A 20,725-nucleotide genomic window follows, 5' to 3' on the forward strand; every position below is an offset into this window, starting at 1 on the left:
CCAGCACAAACTTAGGCAACACAGTTTAACCAACCGTGGTTAACTTTGACTAAATTTTTTGCACAAACATCACAAACAGTGCGTTCTATTCTGCGGACATGTTGATGCAAATATAGACATATTTACCAACATTCATAAGTTGAACTGATATGGCACAATGGGCGTAACCACGAGGGAGTAAGGGGGGAAATTTCACATGACAAATTGACAGCCACAAGTTTCTTTTTTTTGTTTGGGGCGCCCAAAGTGATTTATCTACCATTTTCATAAATCCTGCCTGCGCTTCAGCGCGGAAATATGAGTAAGCGTTTACAATAATTCATTAAAGATGAGAAAAGGTCTTTAACTTTTTATCCTTGTTCTGTTTGACAATAAAGATAGTTTACGTAATGAAAATTACCATAAAACACGTGAACGTGATGCATTTCAAATTTATTCAGCATAAAAATGCAAATGACTCGAAACAGTTTTCAATATTAGTGTTCAAATTTCACATGACAAATTGACAGCCACAAGTTTCTTTTTTTGTTTGGCGCGCCCAAAGTGATTTATCTACCATTTTCATAAATCCTGCCTGCGCTTCAGCGCGGAAATATGGGTAAGCTTTTACAATAATTCATTAAAGATGAGAAAAGGTCTTTAACTTTTTATCCTTGTTCTGTTTGACAATAAAGATAGTTTACGTAATGAAAATTACCATAAAACACGTGAACGTGATGCATTTCAAATTTATTCAGCATAAAAATGCAAATGACTCGAAACAGTTTTCAATATTAGTGTTCAAACAATATCCTGTGACAAAGAACAGAGAATTAACGGTGTTCCATCCAAGCGTGTCGAGACCCAGTACGAAAAGCATTCAAAATAAAAGCGGCGTTTAATATGGGAAGGTGACAGCGTTGTACCAACAGAAATGACCAATCGTTATGTTTTTAGGAACCGTAGACTCAGATCTAGGGACGAATAAAGAAGGTAAAACTTTTGTTCGGACATTGGCGTGTTAAACACGTATTTGTTTGTTGAAGTTCGAATAAAGTGAACAAACTTTTAAGTGTTCGTCCATCATTTAGGTCGAAGTTATCATATATTTTATATAATAAATTTAGTGGGAAATGAAAGCAATGGTTGTTAGCAAGTGGCTTGCGTTGTTTCTATATGGACGCATCTCGCTAAATACAAGCGTTGAAACAAAATTCTCGATAATGAATCGTAAGTCTAATCCGTTAGACTTTGTAGTGTTGTTGATATAAATATGGTCGTGTCGTGTATTAAGTTGTTTACAGCTGTTTCAAATCGGAAATTTTTTGCGGAAAATAATATTGATCATATATCTTTTAAATATGATGTCATTACCATCCGGATAGGAACACAAGTAGGGTTCGTGGCTTGTATTTATCAAATCTATATTTTTATAAGCTGAAACATGAATCCTGAAGGTATTTTCAAAAGGTTTCTCATCACTTTCCAAACGCAAATACTCGATTTAAAGCATAAAGCCAGTAATGACTTGTGGAAAGAAGTAGATCCATGGTAGTTTTAAGGTTTCCGAACATTGACTTTGAGAACACAGCTTGATCGGTTTTAAGAAATTTTCCCAGAGATTTTGATTTTATACAAAACATACGCGCGAACGCTGATGGAATTTTGCTAGAGTTCAATTTAAAAAACTTGCTGATCAACTAACATGCAACGTTTGGAACATTTTTGATGTTGCTTAATAATATGAAAGTTGTCGTAAAACAATCTTAATGAGTCGAATTCACATTGAATATTTTTTATTTCCATTCAAGTCAAGTGAAACATGGATTGTGTGAAACTATTTCGACAAGACGAAAATGTACATTTATATATTTACACTGGCCAGTGTTTGGTATACGAATTCACAATTAACAAAGAAATTGAACTATTAATACCTAAATACTCTCCAATTAATCTTACGAGAATTACATTTGTAAGATTTAGCATTTTAAGGATTTGATTTCAGCTGTTGTATTTGTTTACACAAGTAACCTCAACATTCAGTGTTGGACAAAATCGTTTTTTACCCATATTTATGTACAATAACTTTCGCAGTATAAATCTACAAATTAAGTTTTAATTTATAAGGTATTTTCATCATTATTCTCGCCAGGGTAGCATAGAGTTCGAGTTCTTTGTTGACAATGTTGTCAAATTTCGTTTAAGTTTCTTTGATAACCTCTTTGTGTGATTTAATGAAGCATGATTAATTTGAATAATAACGATTTGGCCCGAAAAGTAATTCGTTTAATTTTTGCACTGTTTTGTTATCTGATTTAATAACGAAAAATATATTATTGCTTTACTCCAGTTAAGAGCCCAATAACGTTACTATGTCATAAAATCTCCTTGTACATTGATAAAGAACGGTAATTAAACATCTTCTTTAACTGCACATAATCGAAAATTTCACTCACAAAAATTAAAGGGAAAGGCACGAAGTTGTACTGCAACAGTTAACGTATATTTTATAATGAAACAGTACAGGACTGTAAGGAAATGAAAGGATTGATCTTTGTCTCGTCCTGAGGATAAAAATTACTTCCTCGTTAATTCGTTACCGTGGAAACGTTAAAATACGAATGGCATGCATTGTTTTCTCTCCGCCTGATGGTCACATGGAACGCATGTACGTTTAGAAATTTGTCTCCAAAAAACAATTCCTTCGTTTTAGGCAGTAGAATACTTGAAATAGAGCATTTAATCGTGCTATTGGCTAGCGCAGTGTCACTCGTCACTTTATTATCATTATGTGGATGGTGCAAGACACTTTTGGAGAAGGCAAAAGGAGACAACATCAATGCTAGGAATAACACAAGGCTGATCCTTGATCAACCAGCAATCTCACCAAAGAATAAAAGATCTTCGTTATTATCAAGCCCACTTTGTTCATCGTCCGAAGATAGTCTATCTAGGATATCATCCCCGGGCAACAAGCGAAGGACAATCCTTTTTCCAGCTCCCCCTGAAGTTGGAGTAGATGTGCTAGCAATACAACCTGACAAGAACTCCCCCCTTGACGTTATAATCCCACCTGAACCCGCTTTGCCAGATCCCACACGCAAGGAGTATTTAGGTCAGATATTTTTCTCGTTGAAATACGATGCACAGACTATGACTTTGGGCGTGAAAATTATGAAAGCGACAAAGTTACCGGCAAAAGATTTCAGCGGTACGAGCGATCCTTTCGTCAAGATCTTCTTGATGCCGGACAAGAAAAATAAATTGGAAACGAGAGTCAAAAGAAAGAATCTCAATCCAGTTTGGAACGAGTACTTTATGTTTGAAGGTTTTCCCTACAATAAATTAATGCAAAGGACATTGTGTTTGCAAGTGTTAGACTACGATCGTTTCTCCAGAAATGACCCTATAGGAAACGTGCAGGTCTCATTGGAGAATTTAAATTTAGGCCCGGAACCAATAATATTGAGTAAGGAGCTCCAACCTTCCTCTAAAACGGTAGGATGCGAAGAAAATGACCAGTTATGTACACGCCATGTGTAATAAAGGCTGACTTTTTTTTTACCTCCTTAGGAATATCTGGGAGATCTACTGTTATCAATGTGCTATCATCCAACAGCTGGTAGGATAAACGTGTTGGTGATGAAAGCAAGTCAACTGAAGGCAATGGACATTACTGGCAAGACAGGTAAGCCTGAAAGGAATCGTAAACGTGACCTTGACCATTAAAACACACTTCATCATTGTACCCAAACGCCATACATCACATTAAGAATCCTTAACCTAGTACTACCAACCGAACATTGCACTCGAGTGCTACAGGTTGTTGTCATTCTATACTATCAGCTGTTATCACCTAATTATCACCCGATATGATTTCAGATCCCTATGTGAAGATTTACTTTATGCAAGGAGGTCGTCGTTTAGAGAAGAAAAAAACGACGATAAAAAAACGGAACAGAGACCCGGTATGGAACGAGTCGTTCATCTTTAACGTAACAGTGGAGAAGTTACGAGAAACTAGCTTTAATTTCATCGTAATGGACTTTGATAGAATCACTCAGAACGAGGCAATTGGACAGGTGACATTAAGTTATAGGTCAACAGGAGCTTCGCTACATCATTGGACCGAAATGATGAACAACCCGCGTCGCCCGATTGCACAATGGCATAAAATTCAAGAACGCTGAAACGCGCTAAGTTCTTGCGAGGTCAAAAAAACAAAAAGTCAGATATGTAATTATGATATCAGAATTGACCAAAGTCGCCTACTTATTAAAGGTTATAAGACAAAATTAATTATTTGAATTTTAAAGTGTTAATGCTTTTTCTTGTCAAAGTGTTGTTCGAAGTCCAGAAACCCGTGCAAAGCTATGGAACATTCACAAAAATTTAAAAATTAAATATTTTGTTAAATATTTCAATTAGTCTGATCATTTTTCCACTTCGTGGTGCAAAAAAAATCAACCAACGGCACTTATACAGTATATCAATACATTACTTTTCGTGTAAGCCTGTACAATTTTAGTTTCAACAGTAATTCTTTAAGTGTATATATGAATTACTACAAATCCAACTGTTTAAATTTAATTATTAATTATTTAAGTTATTTTTTAACACCAATATAACATTTCAAAAGTTAAGAGCATTTCGAAAACAGTTCATCAAACTGTGATAAAAGACAATCAAATAAACGACAAATCTTTTAAACTCAAATGCGTTTTGATGTGTGTCAAAAACATTTGGATCCGAGGACTTGTCGTTCGTTTCTCTTGTTTTTTATCCGTCGTACCATGCAACTATCAAAATACTATAAATTTTCCTGACAATCATGAGTATTAAAAATAACTATGGCTATTTTCTACATTTTGATCAAATATTAAGCGCGTCGTGAGAGCAATTTCCGCTGCAATAAATCGTCAAGTTCTTACAGGCCTATCCAGTGTTTCCACAAATTATTTTATAAAATAAACACAATGAAAACGTGCGCTGATTGGTCTAGAACTGTGTTTGCATAAGCCTGTGCAAAACACATCTTAGCTCAACCAATTAAATCAATCATAACAATCAATCATCAGTCAAAGAGAATTTGCAAATCGATCATGAATACATTTTAGAGGAAATATTAAAATGTTCGTCTGTTTCGCATTATTAATTTATAAAGAGATAAAAGACGTTTACTGTGTTTGCACTTGCTTATGCTCTTGAGCAGGTGCAACCCTCGACCTTCGGTCTCTGCTCTCGAGTTTGCATAAGCCTGTGCAAACACAGTAAACATCTTTTATTTCTTAAGTGATAATTTCTTACACTAAAGATAAAATTTCCTGAGAAGTGTTTTACGTAAATTTCCTCTAATATTTCTGAGCTTTTTGACAGAGAAGAACTGATGAAATTTCTTTCTCCAAAAAAAAGTTTTCAGAAAAACTCATTATGTCAATTGATTGCAACACATGAATCAAAGTGGAAGGAGCGAGGCGCAGTCAGTCATGAACATTGACATGAAACACAAATATTCGATGAATTTTACAACTCAATGAAATTCGCAACAACTTATCAGGCCAATTTTTATCTCTTAATTTTCATTATTTATAAAACAAAGTATGACAAATATAATTTCTTCTTTTCCTGAACTTTCTTACGCTCTTCGTAAATTTCGTTCATGCTCAATTTTTCATTATTGTAAAATTCGCTACAATGTGGAAACACTGGGCCTACCTATCTGACATCTCAATTACTAACATTGTGACCCAGAATGACTACAGCCGTTCTATACAGTTTATTTAACCACAACATCCTCGTATTTTCCTGAATTATCAAAAAAATCGACGGGCCGACCTAACGACCCATACTTGCCTGTTCTAAGAAATGGAGGAAGCATAAGTTGCTTTGGTTGAACTACACTAGTATTGGTGCTCTCCGTTGATTGGACAAATTGCTCAGGATCGCTGGTGGTTGGACGAAATCGCGATCGGAAACCCTTTGCAAGGCAAAACAAGAATCACCGACTTTAAATCTTCGTTGGACGTAATATTACTGCGCATGCCTCACAATAAGTAATAAATTTGCACTTCAATGGCAAAAATCTAATATGCGTTCTTGACTAACAAGCTTGCCAACAAAGCCAGCCTTTGGACATAATTCAGCAATGTGGAAAATAATTGAGTACGAGAATAGTTTTTACTTCAATCAATAAATGTGCATTTTACGCCTGTGGCTTTAGCCGTGTACAGATTTGTGCTATAGCTATACATTATGTTTTTGGACAAGAAGCGAGACTCTTTTTTTGCCAACATTAAATTAAAATTGAAAACTTAAAACATACCGAGATAGAATGCGCTCCAACGTTGATAAGGGAAGTCAAAGATTCTTGGTAAAAAGTGTTATCTTCAATCGCAAACAACGCAGCCATTACCCAGATGGGCAGTAACCATCGAATAATCTATATTAATGATACAAAACAACAAATTACTTAAAGAGCAATACTTACAATTGTCATAATGTATTTGCTAAAAGTTGTGATTGATTTACAAGACGATCTTGTACTAACCTTAAATGCTATGTACACGGCTGTGAAACCAGAAGCAGATGTTGGCTAAAATAAAACAATTCCTCGCAATTACCGTTCAGAAAATATATTATTAAGACAAAGCTTAACTTTTCATACTTACCAGGATCCCGTGACATCCATCATCACCCACTACAGAGATAGCAATAAAAACAAATAAGACAGAATATCGACCACGAAATACGTAGTTCAAAGTGAAACAAGAAGGCAAACCATGGTTATGTACTACTAAGAGCAGGTACCGCACAATAGCCGTTGAAGGTGAGAGATATGGGGGGGGAGGTGAAAATAGGTGAGAGATGTGGGGAGGGAGGTGAAAATAGGTGAGAGATATGGGGGGGAGGTGAAAATAGGTGAGAGATGTGGGGGAGGGAGGGGGAGACCCACCAACAGCTTTGCGAAGTATGCACAAAAATTCTGTTCTTAAGCTGATAGAGGACAAAAATACCTGTCCGGCTAAAATTTTGTGCTTCTTTTTGAAATAAAGACTCTACAAAGTTCTAGATCGTACAGGCCCAAGTTTTTTCAGGGGAAGTGCACCTATCTCAAGTTTTTCATTAAAAACATAGAAAAAAGTAAAAAAAGAGGTTTGTGTCCAGTTGTAAAGTTGATTTAAATATAAAGACCATCAGGGTGATCGGAGATCGACGTTTGTATGGACAACCATAAGGAAAGCCATAATCAGAGAGAGCAATAATCGTCAGTCAAATGAATTCGCTCATTCGGGTCTTTCAATCGTAATAAATGCTTGCAATGAAACCATAACTTGCATGTTGCATGTTGTTGTAAAGTTAGTCATAAACACAACAAATGCTCGGTTAAGTCGCACTTTCCAATCGTAAAATACTCTTGTTTTAGTTTCATGAGAGCCATATAGCTTTGTGAAAAAAGATGAACAAACAAAGGAAGCACTTACGAGCTTTAAAGATCGCTTCGTGGAGGACGCTTGCAATCGCCGAGATTTGAAAAACTGTTATGTTCCTACAACGTATCATGACAATGTTTTGAAATATTTTATTGGAGACAAAAAGTAAAGGAAGAAAAAGAAACATTGGCGTGGACACTTACCCCCAGAGTTCGCGCTTTTTGGAATTACGCATGTCGTCCAATGTTCTAACATCATTTAATTTTCTATAGAAAAACAAAGCACATTACTTAAATTAGTTATTTTTTTAAGGGTAATGTTTATCAATTTGTAAAGACATATGTTAAATGAAATCATTATACTATGCAAGGCATTTATACAAGAACTTTGGGAAATCAAGCAATTTGATTGGTCGAGAACCATTGGCTATGGGAGTAAAAACGTTTAGAATGATGTCACATGAATTGACAAAAACATACGTATACATTAAAAAAATAGAAAAAATATTCAAAGTTTCGCCTTCAATATACGCTTTTACCGGGAAAATGACATGTATTTATTGTATCGTAATTGTCAGATCGTAGATAAGTAGATTACAGCAGATGTCGGTGGGCTACAGTAGATGATAGTAGATTACAGCAGATGTCGGTGGGCTAGAGTAGATGATAAAGGATACAGTAGGTGACGATCGATTTGCGATAGTTGACATATGACAATGGATACGAGTGGGATACAGTAGATGACGGTAGATAAAGTAACTGGCAGTAGGTTATAACAGATGACAGTAGGTCAGGTCACTGTAGTTTACAGCAGATGACGGTAGTTGACAGTAGATGACGGTAGTTTACAGTAGATGACGGTAGATAAAGTAGCTGGCAGTAGGTTATAACAGATGACAGTAGGTCAGGTCACTGTAGTTTACAGTAGATGACGGTAGTTTACAGTAGATGACGGTAGTTTACAGTAGATGACGGTAGATTACAGTAGATGACGGTAGATAAAGTAACTGGCAGTAGGTTATAACAGATGACAGTAGGTCAGGTCACTGTAGTTTACAGCAGATGACGGTAGTTGACAGTAGATGACGGTAGTTTACAGTAGATGACGGTAGATTACAGTAGATTACAGTAGTTGACAGTAGGTTGAAGATAGACCAGTTAAGTTGAAGTAGATAAAAGTGGATGACTAAAGAAACAGGTTAACTACACTAGTGGCAATAAAATGGCAGCTACATAATAAACTTCATAGATTTTTTTGCAGTTTCCAAAGATAGAAGATCACATGAAAAAATTTCGTACTTTGATACAAAATATCCTGCACCAAGGAAAAACTGGGCATTCACAAACTCAGCACTTGCCAACAAAATCCATTGTATGGCTAAAAATTTGAAAACTGGCTGTAAATGAGATACACAGAAGTTACTATTCAGCATAAGTAAAAAGCTATTTACCTAGACAGTCAAATCTGTCTCTTCGCATTGTTATCCAACCACTTATACACAATCCTAACACAGCAAGAACAAATACTATAGCAACAATGGGAATGTATCTTCTAAAACAAAAGAATATGAGTGAAAAAAGGAAAGATGTTATTCATCGTTTGCACAGGCTTAATCAAACAAAGAAGACCTTTGGGAGAACTTGAGAATAGATTGCACCTGCTTGAGTTCTCACACAAACGTCTCTGAGGTTTGCATAAGCCTGTGCAAGCACAAAAAATATCTTTTCTTTCTTTTATAAAAATAACAACAATGTGACACAGATAAATTTGAAATAAACATATTAATTTTTTTTCCTCTAACATGTATACATGATTTATTTGCAAATCCTCTTTGATTGATTTAATTAATTGGGCTCAGATCAGTGTGCACAGATTAACACAAACTCAGCTATAGACCAAATCAGCACATGCTTGCTTTGTCATTATTTTATAATACAAAATAAGCTCATGTAAACAAATGGGAGGGTATTTAAATTCTATTTCTAACCACAGCAGCACTAATAGGAAAATGAAGCATAAGACATTCAAATTTCATCATGCCCAAAAATTAGTGTTTGTGCTTTTTCCAGTAAATATTGTAAATACCTTGCAATTGTGTCTTTTCGATATATTTGGGCAGCCAATGAGCAATAAAATCTACAAACTATTACACACTAAAAAAATATAAATAATGTGGTGCTAACCCAATACTTTGCATGTGAATCAAAAATCAACATGCTCAATGTACCTGAAGGATTTTTAAAAACTCAATCACATAAATAACAGAATACTCCCAAAGATAAATCCAATTTATCACACTAAAGAAAAATAGAGACAGAAAAGCTCATCACCATAGTTTGATATTCCTTCATTTCTTTGTGAGTAAAAATAAAAAATGGATCCGACCAATCTCTGAGGTAAAAAGTGGAGAGATGGCTTACACAAGTCAGAGGTACGAAAGCCTTAAAATTATCCAAGCTATCTCTTCTCAATGTATGAGAAATCCCTTCAAAATGTTCGAAGGTATCCGAACAGAATGGATGGTCAACACTATCCCAAAGGCAAAACAACCCATTAAATTAAAACTTACCAAAGAATACACTGTATAAGTCCACATGAAAATATGACATACTGGTTTGGTAAAGAATGGTGATTTTTGTACAGATGATAAAGCTATACAAACAAATATACCACGGCAGTAATTTCAAATGAGTATCCACAAATCAGGATTTAAAAAAGAATTGAATCACAAAATACCTTTACTGCACAAGACAACGCAGTACCCAAAGCAAAAACGCTAACTACTGAATCCCTAAATAAATTGAAAAGACACAATATGTCGGTATCAAGTCTATATCTTGTTGGGAATAATGACTGAAAGCATGCATTTTAAGAAAAAGATCAAATTTTATGTACACAATCTGTACCTAACACATGATGTGGCATTGTAGTTACCAAAACAACCAGAATATGCAATGGAATCAGAAACATTCTTCTCGGGATAAGATTTTCCAAATGTTATCACATCCATCTTTTACATTGTGAACAATATCCTATGCATAAGATATTCATAATCAAGCAATGAATAACGCAAATTTTAGCAAGAAAATATTTTTAAGCAAGTGCCTGGATTGGTTAGGTTATGGTTGATTACAGGGTGAGATTAGCAGAGAAAATTTTATTAACAAGAAAACCTTTCTCCATACCACAAACATAATTACCTATTGTGTATATCAATAATTAATGTACAATAGTTCGATGCAATATATTTTATTTTATAAGTCATTCACAACCAACGCCATACAAAATGTCACACTGCACTAAATTCACATGATCATTGCATAACAAGAATTCCCTTTACTGGGTTGCAACAAAAATATTTTAAAATTTGTGAATATTTAAAACCAAAAACTTGACAACTACCGAGAATATACGAAACTCAATAAATAAAAAGAAAATTTCGTAGAAGCAAACTAAACAGTAAAATTCTTCTACGAAATGCTGTACTTACTCGTGTTAAAACAAATCTACTAGATTCTACAGCAACACAGTTTGATAAATATTAAACCAATCAAATTGATTAATAGAAATGAGTTATGGCCAGCCAATGGCATTTTTCGTTTTATAGGTGTCAATTAACAGCAAAAGTAAATATGGCTGACAAAACAATTCGTGAAATGGCTTTTTTGTTGTCATTTTTTATGTGAAAATGCTTTAAACGTACTTTAAACTTAAAAGCTAATGACGTTTCTTTCATAAACTGAACAAAATCAACGCTTCAGTGTCGCTAGTTATTTTTTGTATGGACAAAGTGATTTCAATAAACTTCAACCAGGATCAAAGTACGTTTCATTATTGTTACCGATATAATTCTTTTTAATGAATATTTTTATGCATGTGAACTCATTTAAACAATAACAGGTTGTTTTGCCAGTGCAATGCAAAATGGTTTCAAGATTTATAATGCAGTTCCTCTTACCGAAAAATTAAGCAAAGGTAAAACGATGTTATTCACCAACATGGCAACATGGAAGAAAATAGTCAATATATCATGACATTTCTCATCAAATTAGATGGTATCGGAGTTGTTTCCAAAGTGGAAATGCTGTACAGAAGTAATCTGATTGCAATAATAAAGAATGGAACGGAAACCTTTTCAAAAAATAAAGGTTAATGAGAGAGCATTAATGAATAAATTTTGTAAACAACGTTTCGTTACTAAAATTTCATAGTTTCATAATGGTTGTACATCGTCCAAACTTTTAGTGCTCATATGGGATGATAAACTCTGTAAATTTGTTTTGGAGTTCAAATTCAACACTCCTGTTTTGAGTGTGAGACTGCGAAAAGATATGTGAGTGAATGAACAATGGAACATTCATTTTGGCTCATGATAACTGCTCGAAATTTTTCACCATTTGATGTGTTTCGTCTTGTAGGATACTCTTTGTTTTACGAACAAGAATTTACGTTTGCTCATTTCCAAACAATCCAAAAGAAATCATGTATTTTGAAACCAGAGAAAACCCCAAAGGTACCTGTATTGAAATTATTTTCATCTTTTAACTCTTACTGGAAAGATATAATACGCGATGAAATGCATTGATTTAGGATTATGTGAGGTTTGTCCAAACGAAGAAAGCTCTTTGGTTGTTTTTCCTGCAAAGAAATGTGGTGCAATTGAAGTCAGTGTAGGTGTTTTTCATTAAAAAACTACCTTTTGTGTGGCTTGTGTGTGTAAAGAGTACCATACTTGTGTAGTTTATTTGAATATCTAAATTTTCTTGCTTTGTAAAGGATTTATCATCAGTTCAACCTGGTATTTCTTCATCACCAGTTACAATAACTGCCCACCAGGGAGAAATTGCATGTATTGCATTGAATCAGCTAGGAGAAATGGCAGCTACTGCTTCAGACAAGGTGACTCTTCATCTTTGTAGGTATTTGAGAGGAAGATGAGATGCTATTTTAAAAAACACCATCTTTCTAGGGCACATTAATACGAGTATTTAATCTGTCAAAGAAACAATTGGTAGTGGAACTTAGACGTGGAGCTGATCATGCTACTCTATACAGGTGCAAAAAAATTTCTTTCAATTCCATCAAATTTTATTATAATTTTGTGTGTTTAGAAAATTAACAATTTTTTCCCTCTAGCATCAACTTTAGTGACGATTCATCGTATCTTTGTGCCTCAAGTGATAAAGGAACTGTACATATTTTTGCATTAAAAGACACCTCTTTAAACAAACGATCAACGTAAGTGAAAATTTGTCGATGAAAATCCAGATGCATGGGGGAGCTTAGAACTTTACCCCTCTTGTTCGAAGATGATGTTTTGCCCACATTTGGAAGAAATGCTTTGTCACAAGTATTTTACTAAGAGAAACGCAGGGACCATGTAGGACGTTGATTATTTTACACAGGTTATCTTACTATCTCTTGAGTGGAAAGAAGAGCGTTTATTACCCAGTGGTGACTTTCGAATATACCTTCATTTTCTTTAAAGAACCCCTAGCGACAGCTTTAACCAGTCATAAAGTAAATGGTGCAAACCCGGAAGTATTGTTGCGTGTTGATGCTGAAGATGACTACCGCTAAGGTTGTCGAAAAACCAGTCAACATCAACACCAACAGTCCTTCTCAGGACTTTGCTAACCTGGACGATCTACATCTAGAAACATTTAACCAGTCATTATCAACACTGACTAACACTTGCGTTCTTCTTTCAAAAATCATCAAAAAATGACTTATCTAAGCAAAAAAATGGCTATTGTTTTTCTCGAGTTTTCAATTTCATAATTTTAGGTTGTCGAAAATGGCGTTTCTTGGTCAATACGTTGAATCACAATGGGCTTTGGCAAACTTCACCATTCCTTCAGAATGTCCTTGTATTTGTGCGTTTGGCCCTTTTCCAAATTCCGTGATTGCTATCTGCATTGATGGCACGTTTCATAAATACATATTTACACCCGATGGAAACTGCAGCAGAGAAGCTTTTGACATATTTTTAGAAGTAACGAGAGACGATTTCTAATTTGTCCTCTGACGCGTTTAATGTAAATTGTAAGATAAATAATTGTAATTGTAAATTATCAACGACTATTTTCTGTGTATTGCAATTTCTCGTGTTTCATTTGTTTCTTTTGTGTATAAGTGGCGGAGAGAGAGGGGGGGAAGAGAAGGTGTCGAATATGCGTTGTGTTTGGAGGTATAGGTATGGACCCTGACCGAACCAAAAGGTAAATCTTGTTATCGCCCACGATGAAAAGTTACATTCACAACGTATTTAGAGGCAACATAGCCAGTTTATTTTTGGCTACTTTTCAAGTAAAAAATAGATATAATGATGTTTCTGAAATATAGGTAGCACCATTATTTAATCGTTTCATCATCATCTCCAAGGTATCATTCCCATCACGCAACTCGGCCTCAGTTCGCCATTTTGGTTGACAAGATTTGTTTTTCCATCGAATCCATAAATATCATACACATTTTTACTATTCATAATGTTTTCTTGTCTTACTTCCGTGCTACCAAAAGGTAAGTTTTCGTTTATTTTGAAAAGTTTATCTATAAAATGATCTAACTTGACAAATGGTCATTTCACTTTAATACCGGTCCACCGAACTTAGAAAACTAACCATCTTTTCCAACGTTCAATTTCAAGGAGGACAAGCTCTTTCGACAGTAAAATGCCTTGCAAGACCTGGGTATGCAGTGGCTGTTTTATGCATCTTGAAAGCCAGCATAGTATTTCCATGATTTATTTTCAATAACACATCCTATTTATAGTTCAGTTTCATTGGCAAGATTTTTCTCCACAAGCGATTCACGTAGTCGCTTTGGTATAGATCCAACTGGTATGATTACAAATAAAGCAAAAAGACTTTCTTATGGCTAATTTCATTCATACGATATTTTTCTAGGTATCAAAGTAATGCCTACCAACTTCTTCTCTGATGTGAAAGCTGAACTTTTCAAAAAAACTGGGGAGTCTGGTCCTTTGTGTTTGGGAATTGGCTTTGCTGCTTATTTGTTGTCCAAAGAATACTTTATAATTCATGAAGAAGTACTATATTCTTTCAAATTCAAAAGTATTAGAATTATTGGTTGATATGATAATTTAAATTCTCCAGACACTGCTTGCAGTGGTTTCATTATTAACTATGACATGGGCTCTCAAGAAAGCTGGTCCTCCCATAACCCAAATGTTGGATGATTATGCTCAGGTACCTTCATTCAATGATTTTTGTTGCAACTGTAGTTGTGAGTCTTCACTATTGCATGTTTTGTATTCTTGTTAGGAAATATTAGATCAGTTGAACCAAGGCCGTGTAGCCAAGATTGCTCAGTTGGAAGAGGAAATAAAACTACAGGAAAGTGTTGAACCCATGCTTAAAGTTGGTAAAGATGTCTTTGAAATTCTGCAGGTTAGTACAATGTTTAGATGAAGCACTACCTTTCTACTCTTCCCTTAAAAGTTCACCTTGGAAACTAACAAGAGCATGAATTATTTCTTCTTATAACATTTCCAGGAAAATAATGTCATGGAAATGGAGACTGAATATAGAAGTCGCCTTCACCATGTTCACAATGAAGTCAAGAAACGTTTGGTAATGTCAATAGAAGATTCATTTATGACTAACTTAGCTTATTGGTTGAAAGTTATGCTTTTGTATGTCTTTAGGATTACCAAGTTGAACTGCAAGACTTGAAAAAACGTCTGGAGCAAGAGCATATAATAAACTGGGTTAAAGATGCAGTTGTGAAGAGTATTACTCCTATGCAGGTAACTAATGTGTAATTGTTACATTATGTAACAATTATGTAATATAATGTATGCAATGGTTCATTATGTATTTTAGGAAAAGCAAACAATCACTCAGTGTATTAAAGAACTTAAAAGCCTTGCTCCTGCCTAGATATACTTCCAATTTCTAACCTCTTGCTGACTACAACTGAAGTGCTTGTATTTTATAATTATATGTATATTAAAGAAAGCAAACTTAAAAGAATTGTTTAATTTGTTTTGCCTAGGAATTATATGATTGGAATTAGAAAATTTACTTTTACAAATTGTCTTTATAATTTTCATGATGTTGGTTTAATGACTTCTATAATTCTACTTTCGTATGAGTTTTCATTTCTCTCTCCATTTCCAATACTCAAGGATTTTTTCAAAGTTGACAATTGATTACTTGTTATTTCCTCATCATGATAAACCACACCCCAAACATCACCCTCATTAAGAGAAGCACCTTTGTGTGTTTTGAGAACTAGACTGACACCATGGTTAACAGAATCATCTGGATGTAACCTTCCAGCACCTAGTTCCAATAAGACATTGGCAATATCAAGTGCATTCAAGGAATGAACTATTCCACTGCTTTCAGCAATTAAATTAGTGCATTCTTTTGCCAATGGCAATAACTCCCAAAGATTTGCACCTGGTTCGCATAACTTTTCAGCAAGAGCTTTATCAACGTTTTGGGCAATCAGCATTTCTTTGAATTTTAATAAGGCTTTACCATTTTTCAGTGTCTGAAGAACCACATCATACCCATCTTTCAGATTAGCTACTTTTCCTTTGGCTAGCAATAAACTTCCACCTAGGAAACATAACATCTAAAATGCTATATAACTTGCTATTTAGTTTGTAAAACAAAGTAGAACTTTCTCCCCACCTTGGGTGCAAATTAATTCTTCTAAATCTTTGGGTGCATTTCCCTTTAAGCATTGAATAGATTCAATCACCTCGACAGAGTTGCCAATCATCATCCCAATGGGTTCATTCATCTTTGTCAATACAGCAACAGTTTTAATATCAAGAGCTTGAGCTGTATTCACCAACCATTTTGCTAATTTTTGTGCATCCTCTTCATTCTTCATGAAGGCAGCAATTCCACATTTTACATCAAAAACTAACGCTTTAGGATTTTCTACCAAGGTGAATAAAAATGAGATATCTAGTTAAGTTATGGTGGCATTTGCAAGAAAAGAAACCTACCAGCAGCTTTCTTGGCAATTATGGAGCCTACTATGAGAGAAATACAATTTATGGTGGCCGATACATCTCTTGCAGCATACATTGCTTTGTCAGCAGGAGCAATTTTTTCTGTCTGGCCCACAATGCAACAGCCAATCTTGTCAACAATGGTGCATATTTCTGAAGAGGTCAAGTTAATGTTAAATCCTGGAATGGATTCTAGTTTATCCAAGGTACCACCTAAAACCAAAGATCTGCATCAGCACTGAAGTTTATGTAAAGAGTTTTTCACATTAAATAATGATAACTATTGTAAGCAAACAGAGTGATCTATACTATTTTAGACAAAAGATCCAGTTAAAAAACACTTTTACATCACTATTTATATATATTGCTTCCTAGAAAACAAATAACACATAATTTGTGACAACTCACCTGTAAAACCAAGTCCTCTACCAGATATCATTGGAACTTTAAGACCAAGAGAGGCTAGAGCTGGTGCCAATGGTAGGCTGACCTTATCACCAACACCACCAGTAGAATGCTTATCAACTACTAAATCACTCCACTCTTCTGGCCATTTAAGTGTCTCACCATTCTTCACCATGGCTTTGGTCAAGCTAATGGTCTCATCTCTATTCATGCCTTTTAAAAACACAGCCATAAGAAAAGCCCCAAGTTGCACGGGATGAATTTTACGATCAGCAACATGCTCTACCAGTAAGTTGATTTGTGCATCAGATAAAATTTGACCATCTCTTTTTCTTGTAATTATACTAGGTATATCCATACTGGTGATTCAATTAAAATGATCGATTTTTCCAGCACGTCCGAACTTTATAGACAATAGCAGTCACTAACAATTGTTAAAGGTTAATCATGTTGACAATCCTTCATTTCCTAGAATTGTCCAGACTCGAAATATTAACAAAATTGTGAGTCTCGTGACAGTTGAATCGGAAATAAATGTACTTGAAGCAAAAGATACTTAGCTCACTCACGCAGATGATCAAATTTATCGTAAAACATTCAAAAACTTTGTAACCCAAGTTACAAATCAATATCAGAGCCCTCTATTAGTAAGAATTGGGACATCTATTGGACATCTAATACGATAACCGTTTACCTTACGTTGATTGGGCAATATTGATCACCTGATCAATTTCCGCCATTTTGGTTCCTAGTTTTGAAATTTGAGCTAGTGTTTATATAGCAATTGCTTCTAGTAATACAGTATTTTGAGATAATATTGCGTTTTTTTTTATGGATAAATGCCTTTACGTCGAACTTACGAAATTTGATTGCGTATGGTGATTGTTGTGCTGAACTGCTTTTGATATAAGGTTCAATTAACTGACTCAAGTAGAGAAACGTTTTTGGGCCAATTAACATTGCAAAGTTCGTGCTGATGCAGTTTCAATAGTTTTCTTACTTCCAAAGCTTGTTTTTTAATTGAAGATGACTTCTCATTATGTTCTGAAATTGGTCAATCTACAAACCTCTCAATTCTCAGCCACTTCCACACTATAACAAACAACTACACCAAATCACAGAAACTCTTATGATTTTCCATGTTGTATTTTGTATTTTTAGTTCATCATTTAAAAATGAAGTAATTATAATTAGGATATTCACTGAAACAGCTGAGTACAATATATTTTTGGTAATGAATTGTACAAATGTACCCTACTTCAGTAGCTCAAAGTAGAACATTACTTCTCTTCTAGACTTGTCAATGATATTTTAATTGTAGGTTTTGTTTATAAGATCACAGAGGCATATCTCCATAATTTCAGCTATTTGGGCTTTTAAATGTATATTACAACTGTTGCTGCCTTTCTCATATATATTAAAATATTGCTGGCTTTCTCATATATATTTAGGTGCTGCTAGCTTTTTGATATATATAATTCACTGGCAATACAAGGCATAGAATTTGAACAAATGGGGCTGAGCCCCCTCCAACACACCCCTGTTTGATCATTAAACACATACAGAAGTTTTGTCTTTCCTCAACCAATAAATTTAACTCTTTGCTAAATTAAAGATTGGATCAGACTCATATGCTGTATAAAAGACTACAAACAGTAGCACTTATAGCAAACAGACTGTTCTTCAACAACATAAATGTTTCATGTTATAGAAATAATATATTCATTTTAAAGCAATGCTTCACCAAAATTTTCAGCAGAATCCTTAACAAACTTTATTAGAAATAAACTTTAATACTTTATAAAGTGATAAAGGCGAAATAACTTCATATAAAGGAATAAAACGTTTAAGGTCAAATGCATCTTGGTCAAATCATTGCATATTTCAATAACTAAAAAGTAAAAAAGTCTGTCATTTTCTGCTGAGCAAGAAAATTTTGTGATCTTTCACAATAAAAAATGTCATGCTTGGATTAAATTGGAAGGTATAAACCACTCACTACCATTAAATTGTTACAAATCTTGAACACAGATCTCTCAGGACCAAAACTGCATGATTACTATGATTCGAAGTTTCGAACAAAGTCTTGTCCAAGTATTTGATAACAGTGATGCCAGAATAACATTGCCGCTTGCCACCAAGCTTAAAGATCTTGAAAACTTGTTACAGAGTCGGAACATAAGCCGAGAAAACACGTTCACGTACGAAAAATACTTCTTACAATGGGTAACGATCAATTTGAAGAACGAACTAGTAAACCGCAAACGAAGCTCAAACCAATGAAATTAAATCAGGTCTGCCGCAAATCGTTAAAAAAAACGCAAAGAGATTGCTATTATTCCTAATATATTTGATACTACCATGGAATAAGCTTAAATTGCCCTCTTTTGCATATAAACCCAATTTCCAATAGTATTATAGTTTCACTTTGCAAGTAGGAACCAAAATCGCTCGCCCCAGACCGTTTGTCCCAACTCTTACTAATAGAGGGCTCTGATCATTGAGCTCTATAAGACCTGGAGCATTGAGCTCTATAAGACCTGGAGGGGCAAAGGGGCCTGGGCCTCGTGGTCAAAAACATGGCGGTAATGGCGGATTTTGGTTGTCAAACTTCCACTTTGAGAAAATTTTTAACATTCGCTCCTCCCGAATCCGGATCTCTATTCCTGCTTATATTAATGACAACCAGCGAAAACAACCACGATACCGTAAGCATAAAATATTGAAAATAATGCTTCAGGTTTTGTGAAATAGACACACACATTTAAATGAGGTAAAATAACGTATATTTTGTCAAGTAATGCTTTAGCTATATTAGAAATAAATATCAAACGGCATTTTTACACTGTCAATGTGTTGTTAAGCTTTAATGCATAATCCATTAGCATTACTTGTGTTTTGACTGTTTGTTTACAGCTTGCAACTGTCTTCCTGAATAGATGGGTAAATCTTAGTTAAAACGTCCAAAAGGAGTTAGAAAAGTTAGCTTACCCTACGACTTAAGTCGACTGGAAATATATTATAAGTAGGTATGTAATTTTGAGTTTTTTGGTAGGATTGATTCTGGGTGTCTTATAAGGTATTATGATATTCTTATAAATCTACTGAGAACTTATGAAGAAAATATCTTGAACTAGGAGAGCAAAAGATTGAAATTCAGAAATTCTATAATCATGTTGCTGGTTCTGTTTTGAGCCAAGATATTAGAAACTGGATTGTCATTGACAACCATGGATCTACTACTGAACAGAACTACATTAATTTCCCATTGAAAATACAATTTCATAAATTAAAGTGCATTGGTTTCTCTGACATAACACTTTTCTTATTGCTGCATGAAGGCAAATCTGTTTAAATAATTATAATGTAGGTGAAGATATTTAGCATGTTGTATAATTGTTATTGTACAGTCATTATTTATAATATTATGGCCTTGTGTAATGTATGTCAAGAAGAACTTATTAATTCTCAAAAATGCTAACCTTCTTGCACTACTTTTCTTTGTGTCCTTACAAATTGCAGTTACCTGTACTAATTTTTCTAGGTTCAAACAACTTGACAAACTTTTGAATTTTACATTATGCCTTGAATTTTTGTTTTCGTCTTTTGATAAAAATATCAGTGAATGACTTAAAATCAAGTTTATCTAAAATAGTATTTTGTACAAAGAAATTATACATAATTTGAAAAGTCTCATGTTGAAGACAGATGTCGCTTCTTTTACTAGATTGCTACTCTTATTCTTTTTAAATGATATCGTAATTCTTCAAGACATAAAAGTTCTTTGGCATCAATTTTGCTCGCTCCACATTCAACTTCATTGCAACCGATGCATCTTATGTGAATTTTAATCACCTGGAATTGAAAATGTATGGATTTTGTCAGATGATGCAGTACTATATTTAATGTTTCATGC

At 34.5% G+C, this 20,725-nt stretch overlaps 5 protein-coding genes across 8 annotated transcripts; 3 read left to right on the plus strand and 2 right to left on the minus strand.

Moving 5' to 3' along the window:
* Window positions 1–413: 413 nt before the first annotated feature.
* Window positions 414–10,955, minus strand: LOC124438657. 4 transcript variants are annotated; one of them, XM_046988837.1, is made up of 15 exons: window positions 10,900–10,955; window positions 10,316–10,441; window positions 10,146–10,200; window positions 9,979–10,061; window positions 9,637–9,706; window positions 9,495–9,562; window positions 8,860–8,960; window positions 8,708–8,786; window positions 7,613–7,675; window positions 7,461–7,525; window positions 6,648–6,676; window positions 6,527–6,571; window positions 6,302–6,418; window positions 5,833–5,956; window positions 414–953 (listed from the first exon to the last, which is right to left on the minus strand). In XM_046988837.1, the coding sequence occupies exons 2-15, from the start codon at window positions 10,417–10,419 to the stop codon at window positions 925–927; spliced, it is 1,032 nt and encodes a 343-aa protein (XP_046844793.1). In that variant the 5' UTR covers window positions 10,420–10,441; window positions 10,900–10,955; the 3' UTR covers window positions 414–924. The 4 variants fall into 4 exon arrangements, with proteins under 4 accessions (XP_046844793.1, XP_046844794.1, XP_046844792.1 ...); XM_046988838.1 differs by lacking the exon at window positions 5,833–5,956; XM_046988836.1 differs by lacking the exon at window positions 414–953 and having other exon boundaries at window positions 5,631–5,956; window positions 8,860–8,957.
* LOC124438656 (synaptotagmin-7-like) lies at window positions 799–4,622 on the plus strand. The gene is made up of 4 exons (XM_046988834.1): window positions 799–972; window positions 2,693–3,477; window positions 3,553–3,667; window positions 3,862–4,622. Exons 1-4 carry the CDS (start codon window positions 927–929, stop codon window positions 4,167–4,169), a joined length of 1,254 nt encoding a protein of 417 aa, XP_046844790.1. The 5' UTR covers window positions 799–926; the 3' UTR covers window positions 4,170–4,622.
* Window positions 10,956–11,031: 76 nt separating the features above from the next.
* Window positions 11,032–13,510, plus strand: LOC124438494 (WD repeat domain phosphoinositide-interacting protein 4-like). Its single transcript, XM_046988652.1, has 10 exons — window positions 11,032–11,230; window positions 11,310–11,384; window positions 11,462–11,557; window positions 11,655–11,742; window positions 11,828–11,922; window positions 12,000–12,079; window positions 12,186–12,308; window positions 12,379–12,464; window positions 12,546–12,647; window positions 13,197–13,510. Exons 1-10 carry the CDS (start codon window positions 11,191–11,193, stop codon window positions 13,423–13,425), a joined length of 1,014 nt encoding a protein of 337 aa, XP_046844608.1. The 5' UTR covers window positions 11,032–11,190; the 3' UTR covers window positions 13,426–13,510.
* Window positions 13,511–13,808: 298 nt separating this feature from the next.
* On the plus strand, window positions 13,809–15,403 carry LOC124438955 (ATP synthase F(0) complex subunit B1, mitochondrial-like). The gene is made up of 9 exons (XM_046989148.1): window positions 13,809–13,931; window positions 14,059–14,101; window positions 14,184–14,251; window positions 14,318–14,460; window positions 14,528–14,620; window positions 14,696–14,821; window positions 14,927–15,004; window positions 15,079–15,180; window positions 15,257–15,403. The coding sequence occupies exons 1-9, from the start codon at window positions 13,898–13,900 to the stop codon at window positions 15,311–15,313; spliced, it is 744 nt and encodes a 247-aa protein (XP_046845104.1). The 5' UTR covers window positions 13,809–13,897; the 3' UTR covers window positions 15,314–15,403.
* Window positions 15,383–17,465, minus strand: LOC124438954 (thymidine phosphorylase-like). The gene is made up of 4 exons (XM_046989147.1): window positions 16,813–17,465; window positions 16,399–16,617; window positions 16,076–16,330; window positions 15,383–16,000 (listed from the first exon to the last, which is right to left on the minus strand). The coding sequence occupies exons 1-4, from the start codon at window positions 17,165–17,167 to the stop codon at window positions 15,483–15,485; spliced, it is 1,347 nt and encodes a 448-aa protein (XP_046845103.1). The 5' UTR covers window positions 17,168–17,465; the 3' UTR covers window positions 15,383–15,482.
* Window positions 17,466–20,725: the final 3,260 nt, after the last annotated feature.

The sequence above is a fragment of the Xenia sp. Carnegie-2017 genome, unplaced genomic scaffold, assembly GCF_021976095.1.
Source record: "Xenia sp. Carnegie-2017 unplaced genomic scaffold, XeniaSp_v1 HiC_scaffold_19, whole genome shotgun sequence".
NCBI lineage: Eukaryota > Metazoa > Cnidaria > Anthozoa > Malacalcyonacea > Xeniidae > Xenia > Xenia sp. Carnegie-2017.